A 22,849-nucleotide genomic window follows, 5' to 3' on the forward strand; every position below is an offset into this window, starting at 1 on the left:
GGGTCGACGATGTCGAAGTAGCGAAATCAGCAGGGTCGACGAGGTCAGAAGATCACGAGAAGTCGCGTGAAGACGCTTCCCAAAAACCTTATTCGCCCTCTCCCGGTGCAGGATCTAGAAGACGAAGGGTTCCGGAGACCTGCTCTCCTGATCGCAGATGCACCTCTGCGGTCGGGACGAAGGGAACTAAAAGGCGGCTCAACTATGAAGAGAGGCGAAAGCGAAACTGGGATGATTTGGAGGCTGGCTGCCGAGCTCCTTATATAGGGCCGAGTCCGCGACCCCCAATCTTATCCGCCCACAAAAATCTCGCGATCAGTTAGGATAAACGTAACAGCCAAGAAACCAAAAAAATCAAACGGCAAAAGGTAGTCGCGCCCCCGCAAGGCGAGGGGCCGGATTTCGGCGGACCATTCACGCGCCGGCCCCCGCCCGCCCCGGCAAGGCGAGCGAGCGCGCGCGTGTGGCTCTCCACACTCTCTCCTCTCATCCATGACTTGGTGAGTGAGTGTGGCTTCCATATTTAAGCTAGCTCTACTCCACTAGAACTAGCAATATGGTGCTATTGGTTCCACCAATTTCCTAGACATCTACTTGTATGGGTTTTTGAGATTTTTCTGGGATTTATTAGAATTTCTTAACTGGGCCAAGCCCATAAATCCTAACACATGAGTTGGTTTACTCCCTCCACTCTAAAGTTATAACTTATAAGGTGATCACCAAATATAACGTAAATAGCAATTGTAATGATTTACACTTGATTACCAACAATAACAAGTTTAAATACCCTAGTAATAATTGTTAATGTAGTATCTGATTACAGTTAAATTTAAACAAACATAATTTAACTCATTACGATTACAAATATGTAAACGATACATAATCCCTTCACCCGTCCGAAAGGCGTACGTCATAGATGCATTTTAATCGTGGATCCGGCACTGGATAAAAACCTCCGTCGTTAACCAGCAGGTTGCCTCACATCACATGCACATGCACAGCAGCAGTGCACCAACCATCAACCGGAACAAGCGCGTACAATAATTCCTTCACCCGTCCGTAAGACTGAGCACGATGAGCGCGGCTGGCCGGCTAGCTCTGGCAGTCTAGACTAGCGCCTCCAGACCACGGTCCGCCGTCCGCGGCTTCCAATTCGGTAAACCCGGACCCGGCCGACCACAGGTGAGGTCGTAAAGGAACGACATGCCATGGGGCGCACATTAACCGCTACCTCCGCAACAGCTAGCTGCTGCAGCAGCAGCTTCTTCGTCTTCGCGCCATTACTCACCTCGACCCGTGGTCCCGGATCCCCGGCCCCGGCCGGCTCTCCCTACTCACGTCTTCTCCATCGTCCCGCGCCTATAAATCCGCCGTCCTGCACCGCGACTTCCCACACACCTTAGCTCTTGCTCAGTGTTCAGCTAGCTCACACACTATACTCTGCTCTCGTTCCTTCTCTAGCAGCACGTACACGTTGTGGTGTAGCTGGATCGATCAACAAGAACCCCAGCCACGAATCCACGATAGCATTCCCATGGCGTCGTTGAATCAGCATCGGTCCATGGCCACGGACCGAGAGCTGTTCCGGACGGTGCGGCAGGCGGCACTGAACCACGCGAGGCAGCTGTACCACCGGCTGGTGAGGCGCCTGCCGCACCTCCTGGCCGTGACGCTGGTCGTGGGCGCGGTCCAGCTCGTGCCGCCGTCGTCCGCGCCGCTGCCGCCGCTCGGGGCGCTGCTGCGCGAGGCGGCGGCGCGCGCGCGCGCCGACGCGGGGCTCGTGGCCGCGGCGGCCGCGGGGCTGGCGGCGGCGGCGTGCGCGTACGCGGCGTCGCGCCCGCGGCCCGTGTACCTGGTGGAGCTGGCGGCGTACCGGCCGGGCCCCGCGCACCGGGCCACCCGCGCCGAGTCCGTGCGGCACTTCGCGCGGGCGGGGCGGTTCACGGACGAGAGCGTGGCGTTCCAGACGCGGATGCTGGAGCGCGCGGGCGTCGGGGATGCCACCCACTTCCCGGCCTCCATCCTCGCGTTCCCCGTGGACATGAGCCTCCGCGCCGCCAGGGAGGAGTCCGAGGCCGTCGTGTTCGGCGTGGTCGACGGCGTCCTGGCCGCCGCCGCCGTGCGCGCGGCGGACATCGGCGTGGTCATCGTCAACTCCAGCCTCTTCAGCCCCACGCCGTCCTTCACGTCGCTGCTCGTCAGCCGCTACGGACTCCGGCACGACGTCGTCACCCACAACCTCAGCGGCATGGGCTGCAGCGCCAGCATCATCGCCATTGACCTCGCCAAGCACCTGCTTCAGGTAACAGCTATATATATATATATATATATATATATATATATATATATATATATATATATATATATATATATATATATATATATATATATATATATATATATATATATATATATATATATATATATAATACTTGTCTGACCTACAGCTACAGCGCCTACGCTATTTTTATTTGGTGCAACTTTACACGCCCTCGTCGCGCTGGTGCTACTGACGAGAGTGACGAGCACGAGACAAACACGTACCGTTTCACCAAGAACATGGTGGAGAGAGTACTATGTGTCATTGCCATTGGACACGACACATGCATGCTTGCCACCAATTAAGATCAACACCACCACCACCACCACCACCACCACCACCACCTTATTACCTTTCTTCACCATCTCCATGGTGAGGTGAGTAGGGCGTGTTAAGGTAGATACGTGCATTCATGGCGCTTACCATGGCAACTGCCAAAGGATATATATTATACCTGTCCGGACGGAACCGTCCGTCGTAGACATACTTGCTCACCTGTGCATGGCATAAATAAATAAGGCCTTTTGTGTGGAATTGCACTCGAAATCGTTGTAACTAATCAAAGTTTATATAAATTATAAAAGCAATCCGGTTAGAAATCATTTCGACCTATCAATCCCAGATAACGGAACCGCACCTCATTTCGACCAATCAATCCCAGATAACCGAACCGCACCTAAGTAAAAAGCAAGCCGATCATCCGTACCGGAACAGGTCCAGAGCCCAGTGTGCAGATCGATGAGCGAGCTGCTTGATCCGGCAGCTAGTAGCTAGGAGGACCATGCGTACGTGCATGTGGTTCCAGTTCCACTTCCGCTGTTCCTTCCACACGGATGGATGGACCAGGTAAGGATGCATGCATGGAGCTGAAGCTCTGAACCTAAAAAAAATGCAACAGTCTCCAGGGGGTGCAAATGCACTAAAAATACTAAATCTTTAGATTTAGTTAAAAGTTCACCATATTTGCACCCTTACAACAAATGTTTATACATCACGAAGTCAAGTGCACACCTCTCAAATTTGCTCTATACCACTGCACGACGCTCATCTCGGGACAGGCAACAACGCATCATCTCCCAGCAGCACAAACAGTGTCAACAGAACGGAACAGCCCAACTGCTGTTCGCCCTCCCGGCCCCTGCCCCTGCCCAGTGATCTGCTGCCCCCGAGCCAGCCAGTACTGATCCGGAATCCGAATCCTCCAGTGCCCCCCAGCCGATAGTAATTGTGGTTGGGTGGCGGTTTGTTAGGGTAGGCACGCTGCTGTGCTGTGTCGCCTGCTCTGCAGTCTGCACGGCGTTATTGAGCTGCAGGAGAGTGGCGCATCTGACTGACCCCCTTCCATTCACACAGGTGCACCCGGAGACGTACGCGCTGGTGGTGAGCACGGAGAACATCACGCTCAACGCCTACCTGGGCAACCACCGCCCGATGCTGGTGACCAACACGCTGTTCCGGATGGGCGGCGCCGCGGTGCTCCTCTCCAACCGCCGCGCCGACCGGGCCCGCGCCAGGTACCGGCTGGTGCACACGGTGCGGACGCACCGGGGCGGCGCCAGCGACGAGAGCTACGCGTGCGTCACGCAGGAGGAGGACGCCGAGGGCAACGTCGGCGTCTCGCTCTCCAGGGGCCTCATGTCCGTGGCCGGCGACGCGCTGCGCTCCAACATCACGGCGCTGGGCCCGCTCGTCCTCCCGCTGTCGGAGCAGCTGCGCTTCCTGGCCGCCGCGCTGCTCCGCCGCGTCGCCGCGGTCAAGCCCTACGTGCCGGACTTCAAGCTCGCGCTGGAGCACTTCTGCATCCACGCCGGCGGCCGCGGCGTGCTGGACGAGCTGGAGCGCAGCCTCGGCCTCAGCGCCTGGCACATGGAGCCGTCGAGGATGACGCTCTACCGCTTCGGCAACACCTCCAGCAGCTCGCTCTGGTACGAGCTCGCCTACTGCGAGGCCAAGGGCCGGATCAAGAGAGGGGACCGCGTCTGGCAGATCGCCTTTGGGTCGGGCTTCAAGTGCAACAGCGCCGTCTGGAAGGCGCTACGGACGGTGGACGACGCCGGCCGCCGGGACACCAACCCCTGGGCCGACGACATCCACGACCTGCCGGTGCACGTGCCCAAGGTGTCGCCCTTCGCTTCTTCCGACCAGGCGCCGCCCACCAACGCCCAGCATGCCTAGCTATAGCCAACGTTGCCCGTGCTACGCCAATCTTGCTTCTGCTGCTACTACCTACGTATACTGTATGCCCCAAGCAAAGAACCGGAGCATGTGCCTGCACTTCTGCTTATTGGCCGCCATTGTTATCATCATTGTTGTTACTAATTATACAGGGCATTATTGCTCAGTTTGTACTGCTACGAATTACAATTACTAGTAGTGTGTAAATCGCAATGGACTGTCTGAATTAGAATTATAATAATAATTGTTTTTTGTTGAAAATAGGAGACATTAATTTCAAGTTCATACAGCCAGTTGCAAGTTCTTGAAAACACATCTTCAAGCCTATGTTCCGTAGTAACACACAACCAACACTACAAACCCAAACATAAAACCAGATACAAACTAGCGGCTATCAATTCTTATACTAGACCGTCACCCATGTTCCCAGAAGAAATCCACGACCACTCGGGTCAAGTGAAGTGAGGACTCCATAGCAAGCTCCTGTGAATCAACCCGTTGAAGGATAGCCTAGGACCGAACCCAATAGATAGCTATAAAGATAACCTGTATAGAACAAGCACAAACTTTGTTTTGAAACACAATGTTATTTCTACAGAGCCAAATAGACCAACATAAGGCTATTGCCCCCGAGCAACGCAATGGACCGCATAGCTCCAAGGATCCCTGGAGCCACTGTCCAAGCATGTGTGCAACGTTAGTGGGCTTAGGTATACTCGAATCGCAATGGAAGAAAGACCAAACAGATCTAGCAAACTGGCAATAGAAGAAAAGATGATTGATAGTATTTTTATGATGATAGAGCAGCACTTCGTATCACATATCCAATTCCGTCAAGCTAAATTATCTTTAGTGAGTAGAACACCTTTGCAAAGATACCAAAGGAAGATCCATATGGAGTAACTCAAGCGACCTCTCGGTCGTCATGATGTTCTCGTGTAGATGCTAAACTCCAACCCTCTTTCCTGTCTGACATACGCTATAAATCTTGTCTTTCTCAAATTAAACATTGGTTAATCCTAAAATATGTTCTCCTTTTAAAAGCTTGTGAAAATTCTTTATCGCAACATGGGCACTCGCGAAGCCAAAGCCAACCGGCGCGCGGACGCGCGGTGGTGACCGCGCGGGTGGTCGACACTAGGTCTACGCACGCGAGAGAGCACGTGAAAGAGAAAGAGAGAAGGATCACGCGTGGTTACATGATTCAGATAAGAACGTAGGCCAAACAGGTTCGACGTTCTAAACTCAAGGTACATCGGCCAAAGCTACAACCGACGTTCTTAGACTTAAGGATGCCGGACATTAGAAATCGACGTTCTTGGTTGATTTAATAGCCCGACATTCTTAATCTGGCCAACATTTTTTTCGGGTTTCCTGTAGCGAACTAGGGGCCTAGATGCTTTCACTTGCAAACATGATGAGAGATCTAGACTGCCGAATTAGCTCTTGCACGCCCACGCCGTGACGGCGGCCTCGACTCCTATGTGGCTTGTTATGAATGAAAACGAGTATATACCTGTCGAGTAGCACCATTTTATACTCATATACATCAACAAAAGTTATATTTGTCGGGTTACCCACATTCGCTCGCGGGTATAAAATCTTACTTATACCATACCCGCTAAGAAGATCTCAAATTCTAATATACCAATCACTCAAAATGTCAAATAAACACAAAAAGTTCTCTTAAAAATATAACAAAGCATATGATTACATGAATTTGATAGTTAAATAAATAATATCCATAGAATGATTTCTTTTTAGCTAAGGTGTGCTTTACTATTAATAATAGTGGTATGATGCAGCTATATTTTACTCACGGATATACGGGCATGGTTAGTCCACGGGTACACGGGTATGGTTAGTACCACCCATACCAATACCTGTCTACTGGACGGGTAGATTTTTACCCACTACTATATAAGTGGATAGAGAAATCATTTTATACTTATTTTTTATATCGACATCGAGTAAGGGTGTGTTTGGTTTGGCTTTTGGCTTTGGCTTTTACCCCCTAAAAGCCAAAAGCCAAACCAAAGGGTTGGATCTAGAAAGCAGCTTTTTCTAAAAGCCGACTTTCTTGCAGTGCAAAACTGAAAGCACCTCTGGACCTGCTTTTAGCGGCTTTTGGATGGAACTGTGAAAATATATATGGAAAAACTTTTAGCGACTTTTAGTGGTTTTCACCAAACACTTTTTAGATTTTTAACAGCTCGCAGCCCACAGCAGCTTTTCTCACAGCTCACAGCCCACAGCAGCTTTTTTCACAGCCACAGCCCAACCAAACAGACCCTAAAACCCATCGGTTTTTCAGGTTTTGGATAACCATTTTCGGGCTTAATGCGCCGCGCCGCTGGGTTCCTAATGGGCTGCCATTACGGGATTAGTTGCCAAGAAGTAACCACGAGCCTAGCCCGTCTTATCAAGCCTTTACCATTGTAAACCCAGCCCACGACCACGAGCAAAATGCTTTGCTTGTTTATCTTCATCTTCCTCCTCAGTCCCTCACCCGGCACGAATTTCTCTCTCTCCCAGCAATGGCGGGCTGGCCGCCGCCGCCCTAGGCGTGCTAGCCTACTGTATGGTGCAGAATATAGGTGGCAGGGCTCCTTTGCTGGCTTCGGGCGACGCCCAGTATTTGCTCCGCGCCTGCTCCTGCTCCTGCTCCAGCCAGGTCTGCCCATCAGCCCTCATCAAACCCGGCTCCTACCCCGTCCCGCGGGGGCCTGGCTGCCTTCACCACCGAAGCCGAAGCGGTAGCCGCGCCTCCTAGGATCCGCCACCTGCTAGCGGTGAAAGAGACCCGGCGGTCCGAGCTCCTCGCCACCGCCAGCACGTCGTGTCGGGCGTGAACCTGCGCCGACAACCGGTGAGTTCAAAGTTTAGGATAGGAATCGAGTATTTTGAGTCGAAACTTTAGGTTTGACATTGGAGATTTCACACCCTTAGGTTTCTATTTCGAATTGAAGGGTGGAAATTATTACATTTGTTCCCAAATGCTTAAGGTCTCTGTGGCTACACTCCTTTTTTTTTTGCAGGGTGGATAACAGCAGGGTGACATGCTGACCCCGTGCGATTGCTTTCTCCATGTCCCCGCCCATCCACGGCCGAGTCTTAAAGCTCCGGCGCCCTGGAGAGACAATGTTCTCAGCTTCCAGATAAACACAGTCTCTGCGCCAGATAGGACTGTTGAAATTTGCCCAGATTTGGTAGTTCCATGCACGGTTTCCAAACGGGCTGTCAGAGGGAGGAAGAAGAAAGGCAACTGGGTCCATTACGGTGGGTTGCTTCCGGCAATGCTGGAGACACTAGAGGATGTTCGGGATGTTGGGGAAGCGCTCTGGGCGTGGAAGGACACCCTGAGCAACAGGGAGAAGACTATCATCCTCAAGGAGCAGAAAGATTGGCGACGGGCAGTCGAAATCTTTGACTGGTTTCGCAGGGAGCAAGGCCATGAGCTTAATGTGATTCACTACAATGTCGTGCTCAATACAGTTGGGAAGGCAAGGAGGTGGGACCTCGTTCTTAGGCTGTGGTATGAGATGCATTCCTTTGGCGTGGCTCCGGACAACTCAACATATGGTACGCTGATCAATGTCTGTTGTCAAGGCGGAAGAGAATGGACGGCTTTGCTTTGGCTTGGGGACATGTGCAAGCGTGGTCTGATGCCTGATGAGGTCACTATGAGTATTGTGATGCAGGCACATAAGAAGGCTGGAGAGTATGAAACAGCTGAGATTTTCTTTGAAAGGTGGTCCTCAGATTCAATCAGAAGGATGGAGGGACGTTCTCACTACAACCTATATACTTACAACACCTTGATTGATACTTATGGAAAGGCTGGTCATCTTGAGAAAGTATCAGATACATTCAACCAAATGTTGAGCGAAGGTGTTGCACCAAGCGTTGTTACATTTAACTCAATGATTCATGCTTGGGGTAAGCACCACCGAATGGAGAAAGTTGCTTCTTTGGTTCGAATGATGGAGGAATTCCAGTGCTTTCCTGACACCAGGACTTACAATATACTGATCGCACTTTACAGAGAAAGCGATGATATTGATATTGCAGAGTACTACTACTGGAAGATGAAAACAGAAAACTTGGTACCAGATGTTGTGAGCTGCCGCACGCTCTTATATGGATACTCTATCAGGGGCATGGTCACTAAAGCGGAAGCCCTTCTGAAGGAAATGGATGAGAGGGGCTTCATGGTAGATGAATACACACAATCAGCTTTGACAAGGATGTATGTAAATGTTGGGATGCTTGAACAAGCTTGGCGTTGGTTTGACAGGTTCCACCACCATATGAATTCTGAATGCTTTTCTGCAAATATTGATGCTTTTGGAGAGAAAGGATACATAGTTCTTGCAGAGAAGGCTTTTGTATGTTGCCTAAAGAAGAAGATGATCAGTGTTTCTGCATGCAATGTTATGATCAAAGCATATGGGTTGGTAGGGATGCTTGATGAGGCATGCGAGATAGCTAATGGCATGGAGAGGTATGACATTTTGCCTGATTATGTGACATACACTTCTCTCATTCAACTTCTGTCAACTGCTAAACTGCCAAAGAAGGCTATTTACTACTTAGAAAAAATGAAAGTTGTGAAATTGCTGTCAGATTGTATCCCATACTCTGTGGTAATTAGTAGCTTTGCTAAGAATGGTGATCTACGAATGTCCGAATACCTATTTAGAGAAATGATCATGTCAGGGGTCCGTCCTGATATTTTTGTCTACTCTATCTTAATTGATGCATACGCTGAAGTTGGAAATGTCCAACAAGCTTCAGCATATTTTGGTTTAATGAAAAAGGATGGTTTATATGAGAATGTTACAATCTACAATTCTTTGATAAAGCTCTACACAAAAGTAGGGTATGTGCCAGAGGCCCGAGGAGCATATAAGTTACTCAAATCATTGGATACCAATGCCATCCTTTATGCATCTAATTGCATGATTGATCTCTATAGTGATCATTGTATGGTGAAGGAAGCATGTGAGGTTTTTGACAGTTTGAAAGTTAGGGGAATTGCCAATGAATTCTCACATGCAATGATGGTGTGTATGTACAAGAAAGTTGGTCGCTATGATGTGGCTCACAGGGTTTGCAAGGAAATGCAAGCTTTAGGACTTCTAACTCAGTTACTAAGCTACAATTCTGTAATCCAAATGTATGTGTCTGGTGGAAGAACGGAGGAGGCTCTTAAAATATTCAAGAAGATGTTGGCATCGAACACACCACCAAATGATGCAACATTCCAGGCACTAAAGGTTATTCTAGTAAGAAGTGGAGTCACAAAGAATGAGACAAGAAAGTTAGAATTGTTAAGAAGAAATAACAGTCATGATTGCTTGCATCAGTGGTACAGGGCAATATCTTCAGCTGTAAGATCAAATGCAAATTCTTTTCAAACATAATGGTGCCTGGAATGTTTGAAAAGAAACATAATGGCACCACCATTCCAGGCACTACAGGGTTATTGATCGATCTGCTACAAGGGCACATCCTTTTGACATTAATAATTGTAGGAGTAGAAAAGGAAGTACACAAAAGCAAGTAACTTCCTAACTGATAATGGTTGAAACTTAGATGTAGATACACTTTAATGATGTTCCATCTACTGAACTGTACACAGAATGGGGTGAACCATCTTTGAGAAAAAGAATGTTGACAGTTGATTGGCTGTCTGGCTGATGCACGGTGAATTCATAGGAATCATTTTCACATGGGTGTGGATCCTGCTGAAATCTTCTGCAGGTGAATTTTGTTACTTTCGCAATCCATGCTTCTACTAAAAATTGAACTGCTTTATCTGACCTCAACAAAAGATTCAGTACTGATATCTCCAACTTTGCATTATCTTTTTTAGTTCTGCCTGTTGTGGATTTATTTAATTTTTGCATTACATCTTACTTGCCGGCATAAATTTTCTATGATGACAACCACCTTTTTGCAGTCCCTTATTCTATTATTGGCAATTTCTTCCTGAAAAATATGCAGTACGGAATTGCTAAACATTAGTTGGCTTATCAACTTTGTAATTCCAGTCGATTTTGTGTCCTAACGACCGATTCCATGATTTTCATTGTTGTTCTCCCAATGCACTCATTTCTTTCTTGGCCTTTATTTTTGTTGTTGTTGGGCTGATTCTTCCATCGGTTTGTTTGTGTCATGTGGGGACAAGTCTACACTAGGAGGCGCAGGGCCAGGGACGTACGTCGAGCAGAGGAACGTGCGGCCAGGGGGGACGCGCGCACAGCTGGCTCGAGCTGATCGAGTAGATAAGGTAGATGGATATTATTAGTTTTCCCTTAGGAGTTATCAGTTCCATAATTTCAGGAGTTTGTTACTCCAGTTAGTTGGGCTATGGCCCTATATATTCTTGTAACCAGGACCATTAAGGCAAGCAGATTATTAGCCTCATCTCTCTCTTATTTTCTAAAAGCCTACGGTAGAGGGGAATAACCTCACCGGAGAAGACGGCCGACGGCTACGAGCTCCGTAGCCGCGGTCCAGCCAGCCAAGGGTTTTGTGAGAGAGTTGGAAGCGTGTGTTTGTATATTGATAATGATAGACAGCACATGTACAGGAATATATAGGGGAGGAAGGTGAGAGGTAAAAGGAAGCCTTCTACACCTAAGGAAAGATCTAGAGTACAATCAGATCCTCAATCATAGTGATTGAGATCCTCAATCAGATCCTCAATCATAGTGATTGAGATCCTCCCCTAATCCTCTCTATCTATATCAGACAATACTTCCATATAGGGCGGCCGGCATATCTGCCAGGCGACAGCCAGGATACAGTTTCTAACACCCCCCCGCAGTGTTAGCGTCCGTGGAGCGAACGGTAAGACTGGTCCGAAATTCAGTGAAGACTGCTGATGGTAAGCCTTTGGTGAAGATGTCGGCGTACTGAGAAGTCGTCGGGACATGTAGCACGCGAACAACACCGAGGGCGACCTTGTCACGGACGAAGTGAAGATCAATTTCCACATGCTTGGTGCGCTGATGCTGAACAGGATTGGAGGACATATAAACAGCACTGATGTTGTCACAGTAGACCAATGAGGACTTGGGGAGAGGAACATGCAGTTCTGTCAACAACTGTCGTAACCAGGATACTTCAGCGACTGCATTGGCAACAGCGCGGTACTCGGCTTCGGCACTGGAGCGGGAGACCGTGTTCTGGCGCTTGGAAGACCATGAGACGAGGTTAGCACCGAGGAAAACATCATAACCGGAAGTAGATCTCCTGGTGTCTGGACAGCCAGCCCAATCAGCATCAGAGTAAACCACAAGTTCCATTTGCGGAGAGGAACTGAGGTGAAGGCCCATCTGAAGAGTGCCTCGGATATAGCGCAGGATACGCTTGAGAGCAGCCAAATGAGGTTCCCGAGGGTCGTGCATATGGAGACAGACTTGCTGAACAGCATATGCAATATCCGGACGGGTGAAGGTGAGGTATTGTAGTGCGCCGGCAAGACTGCGGAATTCCGTGGGATCGGAGACAGGGTCACCGTCGGCTGAAAGTTTGGGGTTGATATCAACAGGAGTTGTACAGGGTTTGCAGTTACTCATACCAGCTCGCTCAAGTATCTCAATCATATACTGGCGCTGAGAAAGAGTGATGCCAGAAGCAGATTGTTGAACATGCATGCCCAGGAAGTGATGAAGGGGGCCAAGATCCTTCAGTGAAAATTCCTGTTGGAGAGCAGTAATAGTCCGCCGGAGAAGATTCATGGACGAAGCAGTTAGCACAATATCATCCACGTAAAGAAGAAGGTAAATCATATCTGTGCCCTTGTGGTAGACGAATAATGAAGTGTCAGACTTGGCCTCAACGAATCCAATTTGAATCAAGTGAGAAGCAAATCTACTGTACCAGGCACGAGGGGCCTGTTTGAGGCCATAAAGTGACCGATTGAGACGGCACACATAATCAGGATGAGTGGAATCTTCAAAACCGGTGGGCTGAACACAGTAAACAGTTTCTGACAGGGTCCCCTGAAGAAAAGCATTGTTGACATCAAGCTGGTGAATCGGCCATTTGTGTGAGAGAGCCAGGGAAAGAACGGTCCGGACTGTAGCTGGCTTGACCACTGGACTGAAAGTTTCTGAAAAATCAATACCAGGGCGTTGAGTGAAACCCCGAAGAACCCATCTTGCCTTGTAGCGCTCAAGAGAACCATCAGCTTTGAACTTGTGTTTGAAAACCCACTTGCCAGTCACAACATTGCAATTCGGCGGTCGAGGCAGAAGATCCCAAGTGTGATTACCAATAAGAGCAGAATATTCCTGTTCCATAGCGGAGCGCCAATTTGAATCAGTAAGGGCTACGCGATATGTCCTCGGAATGGGGGACAGTGCGGCGGCTTCAAAAAGAGCAGGAAACCGAAGACCACTCTTGCCGCGGGTTGTCATCCTGTGGTGGTTGACCACTGGATCGACAGGAACTGCACCAGCAGGAATAGGTGGTGCAGTGGCGGTCGTCGGAGAAGGTGCTGGAGCAGTAGCGGTGGGCGGGCGTCGAGAGTAGACCCGTCCGCAGAAACGATCAGCAGGAGCTGTCGTTCTATGGACGTCGGGTACGGTAGTAGACCCAGGCGGCAGTATTGTTGGTGCCGATGCGCCTGGGAGACCAGCCATCCGGGCAGGAGACTGGGACACCGGGGCAGGCCCAGCTGGCGCGGCAGGTGGCTGAAATGCCACCTCTGAGGAGACGAGGGGCACAGCCGGCGAAGGGGCCACCGGTGGGGGTGGTGGTGGCATACGAGTACCTGAAAAAGAAGACACGGGCGACAGTCCAAAAGGAGCTGCAACCGGGTTAGTGTAATTGTCAAGGAAATCGAAGGCCGCTGGTGGGGGTGGATGGGAAGCCTCAGAAAAGGGAAACGAGGTTTCATCAAAAACCACATGACGGGAGATAATGGTGCGATTGGAGTGGCGATCAAAGCATAGGTAGCCTTTGTGGTGGGGGGAATAGCCAAGGAAGACACAAAGGGTTGAGCGAGGGGATAATTTATGTGGAGTGGTGGCAGAAAGGTTGGGGTAGCATTTGCAGCCAAAAACGCGAAGGTGGTCATAGGATGGGTTGTGACCGAAGAGAGCAAAATGCGGTGTAGAGAGTGCGAGTGTTTTTGTGGGTAGGATGTTGAGAAGGTATGTTGCAGTCCCAAGAGCCGCAGCCCAAAAATTGGGGGGAACACTGGATTGAACGAGGAGGGTGCGGATGATATTGTTGATGGAACGGATGACACGTTCAGCCTTACCATTTTGAGCTGAAGTGTAGGGGCAAGACATGCGCAGATGGACTCCATGGGAGGAGAAAAAATTGCGGGCTTGAAGGTTGTCAAATTCGCGGCCATTGTCGCACTGGATGCTCTGGATAGGGACACCAAACTGCGTACGAACGTAGGCAAAGAAATTGGTTAAGGTGGAAAGGGTGTCAGATTTGAGACGTAAGGGAAATGTCCATAAATAGTGAGAGCAGTCATCCAAAATAACAAGATAATATTTGTGGCCAGACACACTGGTGATGGGTGATGTCCAGAGGTCACAGTGAATTAACTGAAAATTACAAGTGGCGCGGGAGGAAGAAACAGGAAATGGTAGACGGACATGTCGTCCGAGTTGACAAGCATGACAAGGATGAGTACTAGTGTTTTTATTACAGGAAATTGCGGATGACTGCGCTAAATGTGATAAAACGGCGTGACCGGGATGTCCAAGTCGTTGGTGCCATAGGGTAGATGCAAGAAGAGCAGAGGCCGGGAACCGCAGGGGGTATAGTGGACCAGAGTTGTTACATCTGAAGATCTCGCGCCGAGTGGGAAGATCCTTCACAGAGCAGCCAAAAGGATCAAATTCAACAGAGCAATTATTATCAGTGGTAAATTGACGGACATAAATCAGATCCTTAATGAGCGAGGGGGAAACTAGAACATTATGAAGAGAAAGGTTATAGGGAAGACGAGTGGTGCCAGTGGAGGTAACAGGGATAAGATGTCCGTTGCCAACGACAATATGGGTAGGAAGATGCTGGGAAGAGGGGGGATGAGATATTATACCAGCGTCAGATGTCATGTGACTGGAGGCACCAGTGTCAAAGTGCCACTCTTGTTGGGGTGGCTGCTGAAGAGTGACAGTTTGGAAGTTGGCAGCGAGGGTGTGTTGATCCCAGACGGGTGCAGGCGTAGAAGGATCGGCGTAGGCAGGGGGCGGCCCATATGCTGCAGCAGGGACAGCCCACTGACCAGGAGTGCCGGCGACGAAGGCATGTGGTGGTGGGGGCGAGGCAGCAGGCGGACGAGGAGTCGAAGGTGGACGTTGGCCAGGCCACATGTAGATGGCCCCCGTCCAAGGGTTGTAGTAGTTGTAGTTGGAGGAGGGTGCAGGGCCAATGATGCCGCTGCTGCTGTTGCTGGAGGTTCTACCACCGCGCTTGCCTCGCTTGCCGCGTTGTCCGGAGGAGGAGCCATGACCGGAACCGCCCCCGGAATGGTGGGAGGGCGGGCGCTGATGTGAAGAACGCCCAGCGGGAGTGGTGGGTGTAGATGACTTGGAGCTGCTGTTCTCGCCAGGTGGTGTAGTAACAGCAGCGAGAGCTGCTGCAGGAGCAGCATTAGTCATGGTGAGTTCCTCCAGAGTGAGATCATCGCGGACCTGCAAAAAAGTGGGGAGAGGGGAGGTGCGACGGAGGTGAAGGCCGAGCGCTTGAAAGCGTTCGTTGAGGCCGCGAATGATGTTGAGGACAAGGGTCTTGTCGGAGACCGGCTCGCCAAGATCGCGAAGATCTTCGGCAAGCTTTTTGTAGCGGCGGCAGTAATCAGCTGCGGAGAGGTCGCCCTGAGTGAAGGAGCGGAAAGCTTGGTCGGCGTATAGAGTGCGCGTCGTGCGGTTCCCAAGAAATTGGGACTCGATGGCGAGCCACAGGACGCGAGCAGATGCACCGCGCTCGGAGATCGTATCGGCGAGGTTGTCGGTGATGGAGCCGTTGATCCAAGACAGAACAACGGCGTTCATGCGAGTCCAGTCGGGCGAGTGGTGGACAGCATCAGACAGCACGTGGCAATCCAGAGAGAATTTGGTGAGGGTTAGGAGGAAGGACTCACGCCACCGAGAGTAGAAGGTGGAGTTGACGTCGAGGAGGAGTGGAACGAGGGCCCGGATGTTCTGCACGGCGACGGCTTGAGCGTGCAGATTGAGAAGTGCAGCCGCTTCGTGTTGGAGAAGAGCGGCAGAAAGCTGGGCGACGGAGTCAGCACCAGTGCCGTCGGAGGTGAGGTCGTTGATGGGGGGAGAGAGGGCCGCCGCCGCGCGCTCGTGAGCTGCACGGGCGAGGGCCGCACGGATGCGGGCGTCGGCGGCGTCGCGCTCGCGCTGGGCGAGGGCGGCGTCCTGCTCTGCAGCGGCGGCGCGAGCCAAAGCAGCCTCACGGGCAGCCAGGGCCGCGCGCTCAGAATCAGCAGAGACGTCGCCGTCAAGATCGGTGATGGCCGGAGAGGTTGGCTGGAGGTCGGCCATGGGGAGAAGCAGCGCCGTAGGGGAGGCGCGCGGGGGGTGGAGGGCAGGAATCAGGACCTAGGCGGCTGATACCATGTGAGAGAGTTGGAAGCGTGTGTTTGTATATTGATAATGATAGACAGCACATGTACAGGAATATATAGGGGAGGAAGGTGAGAGGTAAAAGGAAGCCTTCTACACCTAAGGAAAGATCTAGAGTACAATCAGATCCTCAATCATAGTGATTGAGATCCTCAATCAGATCCTCAATCATAGTGATTGAGATCCTCCCCTAATCCTCTCTATCTATATCAGACAATACTTCCATATAGGGCGGCCGGCATATCTGCCAGGCGACAGCCAGGATACAGTTTCTAACAGGTTTAACGCCCTTGACAACCTGGTATCGCGATCTAGACGATCCTCACCATCCCAACTCAACACCTCTTCCGCAGCCTCCATCAGCCGCCAATTTCAGCCGCCGCCATCACCACAATCTTCCACTGCCTCCTCAACAGCACCAGCCACCATGACCGAACCTACCCTCGCCGACGTGCTTGCATCGCTGAAATCCCTCACCTCGGAGCTCCAATACATGAAGGCAGAGGTGACCGCCTTGAAGGAAAAATCCGACTCAACGTCGGATAACGACGGCAGACGACGGTCGGATGGAATGCGTGATCCGGACCCGCCACCGCAACACAAAAAGTGGGATTTTCCCCGCTTTGACGGCACGACAGATCCAATGCTCTTCCTCAACAAGTGCGAGGCCTACTTTCTCCAGCATCGCACTATGGCGGAGGAACGCGTGGGACGAGCTTCGTACCATATGGACGACATCGCGCAGCTGTGGTACACCCAACTACAAGAGGACGAGGGCACACCAACGTGGGGGCGATTCAAGGAGCTCCTGAACCTGCGATTTGGGCCTCCCCTCCGTTCAGCCCCAATGTTCGAACTCGCCGAATGCCGGCGTTCGAGCACAGTCGAGGAGTACGCCAATCGTTTCCAAGCCCTCCTGCCTCGCGCGGGTCGCCTTGACGAGGCTCAACGCGTACAACTCTTCACGGGGGGTCTTCTTCCACCACTCAGCCACGTCGTCCGCATTCACGGACCAGAGACGCTCGTGGCAGCCATGAGTTTAGCGCGGCAGGTGGAACTAATGGAGTCTGAGCGGCCGGCGCAGCAACCTCCTCGGGCGCCATCGCGCGGTCAGCCATCCGCATACAACCCTCGGGCCGCACTACCTGCGACTCCGCCACTGATGGCACATTCCGCCCCTCCGGTGGTCGCCCAGCAGGGCCGCGGCGAAGGGAACCAGCGACGCCTCACTCCGGACGAGATGGCAGAGCGGCGCCGCCAAAACCTGTGCTTCAACTGCAATGAACGGTATACTCGGGGCCACAACAGGTTCTGCAAGCGCCTTTTCTTCATCGAGGGCGTGGAGATCGACGACGCTATAGACAGCAGCGCTGCTGCAGCAGCCGACACAGGGGAGACGGACGCGCCCATCTTTTCCCTCCATGCAGTGGCGGGCGTGTCCATGGGAAAGACCATGCAGATCCGCGTCGTGGTGGGCGCGACAACTCTCATCGCCCTCCTCGATACTGGCTCCACCCACAACTTCATTGCCGAAGAGGCGGCACGACGATCCGGGCTGCCCATCCTACCCCGACCGCGACTCACGGCAACGGTGGCTAACGGCGACAAGGTGCCATGTCCGGGGGTCATCCGACATGCCCCAATCACCATCAACGATTTCAGTTTCGCCGTCGACCTGTTCGTTCTACCGCTTGCAGGGTATGACTTGGTGCTCGGCACCCAGTGGATGGAGAACCTCGGGCGTTTGACGTGGGACTTCACCGCGGGCACAGTGTCATTTGTGCGCCATGGCCGCACGATCTGCTGGGCAGGGGTGCCGTTTCCGGAGGCGGTGGAGTCCTGTGCGGCCGCGACATCGGCGCCTTTGCTCGATGAGCTCCTTGTCGGTTTCGGGGATGTCTTCAGGGAGCCGCAAGGACTGCCACCCACGCGCAACTGTGACCATGCCATCACCCTCAAGCCCGATGCACAACCGGTGGCGGTTCGCCCCTATCGCTATCCGGCTGCACACAAGGACGAGATGGAGCGGCAATGCGCCGCAATGATCACACAGGGCATTGTCCGGCGTAGCGTCTCGGCGTTCTCATCGCCAGTACTCCTCGTCAAGAAGGCGGACGGCGCATGGCGTTTTTGCGTCGACTACCGGGCCCTGAACGCACTCACCATCAAGGACGCGTTCCCGATTCCCGTTGTCGATGAGCTGCTCGACGAACTTCACGGTGCCCGTTTCTTCACCAAACTCGACCTACGGTCGGGATATCACCAAGTTCGCATGCGGCCTGATGACATCCACAAGACGGCGTTTCGAACTCACGACGGCCTCTACGAATTTTTGGTGATGCCATTCGGATTGTGCAACGCCCCGGCAACATTTCAGGCACTCATGAACGACGTCTTACGGCCATTTCTGCGGCGCTTCGTACTTGTCTTTTTCGATGACATTCTTATCTACAGCCAGACATGGGCGGAGCACCTGCGCCATCTTCGCGTCGTGCTCACTGAGCTCCGGAGACACCAACTCTTCGTCAAGCACAGCAAGTGCGCGTTCGGCGAGCAGTCGGTCTCCTACCTGGGCCACAACATCTCGGCATCCGGCGTCGCCATGGACCCGACCAAGGTGCAGGCCATCCGCGACTGGTCTGTACCTCGGTCCGCTCCACGGTTTACAAAACCGTTTAGCCTACAAAAACCGCTACCCACCGGTAACGGTTTACCGTCGGTAAACCGGTGAAAACCGGTAAAAACCGACCGGTTTGACCAATTCAAATCAATTTGAATTCGAAACGGTTTACCGGTGAAAAACCGGTGAAAAACCGGCGAGAAATCGCTCTAAACCGTCGGTTAACCGTGAAACAAACCGGTTTTTGCTGTTTTTTACAGAAAAAATGAAATTTTTTGACAAGATTTATTTGTAGCTTGCTCAATTCACATTGCACAGTAAATATTAATTGATCTACACGACATATGTTCACCAAAATAACATACAACATACATATGCAACCACAAACTCCAGTTCTCATGCAACAAACAACCAGCGAACTTCGCAATACTCAAATACAAGTTCTTTTATAACTCTCCAACAAGGCAATTACACATAGGTCAACTTATTTCACAATACTCATATGTTCAGCTCGAGTCATAGTGATAGTACTTAGGCATATTGGAAGTATCGTGATATTGTTCCAATCCGTCATAGTGATAGTGATAGGTCTATAGATGTGAGATACATTATCGAGAAAACAAGAACGGCAAACAAATACTTATCCACAAAGCAAAAAATATATCGGTATGTGTGTTTGGTGTTTGTGTATTGCATGTGCACCTCACCAAGTGTTGAACGTTTCTTCTGATCAGCAAATCTTAGGAACACATACATAAGAACTGGAGCTAAGGGTTCTAGATTGAGTTTTGTCCAGACGGATACTTATTAGAAGAACTAAAGCTACTTGATCCACGGAATCCATCTTGGACAGGAAATGAAACCAAATTTAACCACTAAATGCCTAAACTTGACTTGAGCTACGGGATTCATTTTCATATATAGCATATAACATCTTCGCATATAGCTTATAACATTAAACAAGACTAATATATACCTAAATTGATCATTAAATACTTAATAGTGGCATTAAATCCGGTTTCCCGGCAGAAAATATCGGTTTACCGGTCTAAAATAACGGTTTACCGGTCCCAAAAACGGTTTATCAGCGGTTTTCGGTTTTTATGAAATTTTTCAAATTTTTTAAATTTGGAACGAATTTGAAAAAAAAACCGGTGGTTAACCGAAACCGCACCCCGGCGATTTCGGTAAACCGACCGGTTTACCGCCGGTTTTTACCGGTTTTGTAAACCTTGGTCCGCTCGGGCTGTGCGCGGCTTCCTCGGCTTGGCGGGCTACTACCGCAAATTTGTCCACAACTACGGCACGGTCGCCGCTCCGCTGACCGCTCTCCTAAAAAAGGAGGGGTTCTCCTGGAACGACGCTGCGGCCGCGGCTTTTGAAGACCTCAAGTCTGCAGTCACTTCAGCGCCCGTCCTCGCCATGCCAGATTTCGCCAAGTCCTTCACCGTTGAGTGCGACGCTTCCTCTTTTGGTTTTGGCGCGGTCCTCATCCAGGGAGGCCACCCGATCGCTTTCTTCAGCAGGCCGATCACTCCTCGTCATCGCGCACTCGCTGCCTACGAGCGTGAGCTCATCGGCCTTGTTCACGCCGTGCGGCACTGGAGGCCGTACTTGTGGGGACGCCGTTTTTTGGTGAAGACAGATCACTACAGCCTCAAATACTTGCTGGACCAGAGGCTCTCGACGACGCACCAGCACCGTTGGGTGGGGAAGCTTCTCGGCTTCGATTTCGCCGTCGAGTACAAATCCGGAGCAACGAACGTGGTCGCCGACGCGCTCTCACGCCGCGACACGGAGGACGGCGAGGAAGGAGCCACGCTAGCGCTCTCGGCTCCACGCTTCGACTTCATCACTCGACTCCGACAGCACCAAGGCTCGGACCCGACACTCGTAGCGTTGCGCCAAGAGATCACCAGCGGCGCACGGGGCACACCCTGGTCCCTGGTTGACGGCATGATCCAATACAAGGACCGGCTCTACATACCGCCTGCCGCCACTCTGATCCAGGAAATAGTCCAGGCGGTGCACGAGGACAACCACGAGGGCGTTCAGAGGACGCTGCACCGACTCCGCCGAGATTTCCATTTCCCTAACATGAAACAATTGGTGCAGGATTTCGTTCGGGAGTGCAGCGTTTGCCAGCGTTACAAGTCGGAACACATGAATCCGGCGGGACTTCTCATACCTCTGCCTGTGCCGAACAGTGTCTGGACCGACATAGCGCTGGATTTCATCGAGGCGCTGCCCAAAGTGCGCGGCAAGTCCGTCATTTTGACAGTGGTGGACCGTTTCAGCAAGTACTGTCACTTTATACCACTGGCGCACCCGTACTCAGCAGAGTCTGTCGCAGAAGCTTTCTTCATCAACATTGTTCGTCTGCATGGCGTACCACAGTCGATGGTGTCGGATCGCGATCCGGTCTTCACATCAATATTCTGGCGCGAGCTCATGCGCCTGACAGGGACCAAGCTCCACATGACTACAACATTTCACCCTCAGTCGGATGGACAGTCCGAGGCGGCTAACCGGGTCATCATTATGTATCTCCGCTGCCTTACAGAGGACAGGCCGCGACAATGGCTGCGTTGGATTCCGTGGGCGGAGTTCATCTTCAATACGGCGTACCAAACATCCCTGCACGACACGCCATTCCGTGTCGTCTACGGTCGCGATCCACCGTCACTCCGATCGTACGAGCCAGGCGACACGAGGGTCGCTGCCGTCGCCCGGAGCATAGCAGAGCGCGACGAGTTCCTCGCCGACATTCGCTCTCGGCTAGAGCAGGCGCAGCAGGTTCAGAAGCGCTACTACGACGCCGGACATCGCCAGGTGGTCTACCAAGTAGGCGACTGGGTCCTCCTCCGCCTGCGTCAGCGTGCAGCCTCCTCGCTTCCTCAGGCCTCGACGGGAAAGCTAAAGCCCCGCTATTTCGGGCCCTACTGCATCACCGAGATGATCAACGACGTCGCCGTCCGTCTCGACTTACCAACCGGAGCCCGCCTGCATGACGTGTTCCATGTCGGACTTCTCAAGAAATTCCATGGGACTCCGCCAGCAGCACCTCCACCTCTGCCGACAATTCACCATGGCGCGGTTGTCCCAGAGCCGGAACACGCGGTGCGCTACCGACTTGCACGTGGTGTGCGCCAAGTGCTGATTCAGTGGAAAGGTCAATCAGCTGCATCGGCCACCTGGGAGGACATCGACACATTCCGTGCCAAGCATCCAGCGTTCCAGCTCGGGGACGAGCTGGGTCTCGACGGAGGGGGAGATGTCATGTGGGGACAAGTCTACACTAGGAGGCGCAGGGCCAGGGACGTACGTCGAGCAGAGGAACGTGCGGCCAGGGGGGACGCGCGCACAGCTGGCTCGAGCTGATCGAGTAGATAAGGCAGATGGATATTATTAGTTTTCCCTTAGGAGTTATCAGTTCCATAATTTCAGGAGTTTGTTACTCCAGTTAGTTGGGCTATGGCCCTATATATTCTTGTAACCAGGACCATTAAGGCAAGCAGATTATTAGCCTCATCTCTCTCTTATTTTCTAAAAGCCTACGGTAGAGGGGAATAACCTCACCGGAGAAGACGGCCGACGGCTACGAGCTCCGTAGCCGCGGTCCAGCCAGCCAAGGGTTTAACGCCCTTGACAGTTTGTTTGTGGGCCTTTTGCTCTTTTCCTTTCAGTTCAGGTTGTTGTTTTTTCCTCTTTTTTCAACAGTTTTCTGGCTTTTCTGCCGTGGGTAATCTGGTTTGGGAAGGCCAGCAAGCACTGAAGCACTCAAACTTTATTTTGAGCATTGCCCTTTCAGTGTCTTTTTGACTCCTGTGGTATTTGTTTGTTCAGGAAATATGTTTTGTATATTTGGTTTTCAAGCCCTGTGGTAATGTGACATTCTTAGAGATACCATGGCTATTTGGTTTCAGATGTGGTATTCTCATTTCATAGGTGCTGAGTTTGTATTGGAGTACTTTGTTAGGTTCCATGCCTTCGTAAGATGTCTTATTCTGTCAGGTTTCTTGCAAATACAAACTCTCCCCCCCCCTCTGTGATGTAGTATGCTGAAGACAGAGGCCTTGTGTATTTTCTGTAATTGGTAAAAGTAATTGGGATTGTTGG

The 22,849-nt window shown here is 51.6% G+C and overlaps 2 protein-coding genes across 2 annotated transcripts; both read left to right on the plus strand.

Moving 5' to 3' along the window:
- The first annotated feature begins 1,408 nt into the window (after nt 1-1,408).
- On the plus strand, nt 1,409-4,705 carry LOC103631752 (3-ketoacyl-CoA synthase 19-like). Its single transcript, NM_001323348.1, has 2 exons — nt 1,409-2,302; nt 3,674-4,705. The coding sequence occupies exons 1-2, from the start codon at nt 1,535-1,537 to the stop codon at nt 4,493-4,495; spliced, it is 1,590 nt and encodes a 529-aa protein (NP_001310277.1). The 5' UTR covers nt 1,409-1,534; the 3' UTR covers nt 4,496-4,705.
- Nucleotides 4,706-6,818: 2,113 nt separating this feature from the next.
- LOC103631753 (pentatricopeptide repeat-containing protein At3g23020) lies at nt 6,819-10,553 on the plus strand. Its single transcript, XM_008653050.4, has 2 exons — nt 6,819-7,364; nt 7,534-10,553. The coding sequence occupies exon 2, from the start codon at nt 7,555-7,557 to the stop codon at nt 9,919-9,921; it is 2,367 nt and encodes a 788-aa protein (XP_008651272.1). The 5' UTR covers nt 6,819-7,364; nt 7,534-7,554; the 3' UTR covers nt 9,922-10,553.
- The last annotated feature ends 12,296 nt before the right edge of the window (nt 10,554-22,849 follow it).

Source organism: Zea mays, chromosome 1, assembly GCF_902167145.1.
Source record: "Zea mays cultivar B73 chromosome 1, Zm-B73-REFERENCE-NAM-5.0, whole genome shotgun sequence".
NCBI lineage: Eukaryota > Viridiplantae > Streptophyta > Magnoliopsida > Poales > Poaceae > Zea > Zea mays.

What these genes read in the sequence shown, in the direction of transcription:
- LOC103631753 (XM_008653050.4), top strand. Translation starts at nt 7,555, where the DNA reads ATGCTGACCCCGTGCGATTGCTTTCTCCATGTCCCCGCCCATCCACGG.
- LOC103631752 (NM_001323348.1), top strand. Translation starts at nt 1,535, where the DNA reads ATGGCGTCGTTGAATCAGCATCGGTCCATGGCCACGGACCGAGAGCTG. An exon ending in TCGCCAAGCACCTGCTTCAG is followed by an intron (nt 2,303 to 3,673) that starts GTAACAGCTATA and finishes CCATTCACACAG; the next exon opens with GTGCACCCGGAGACGTACGC.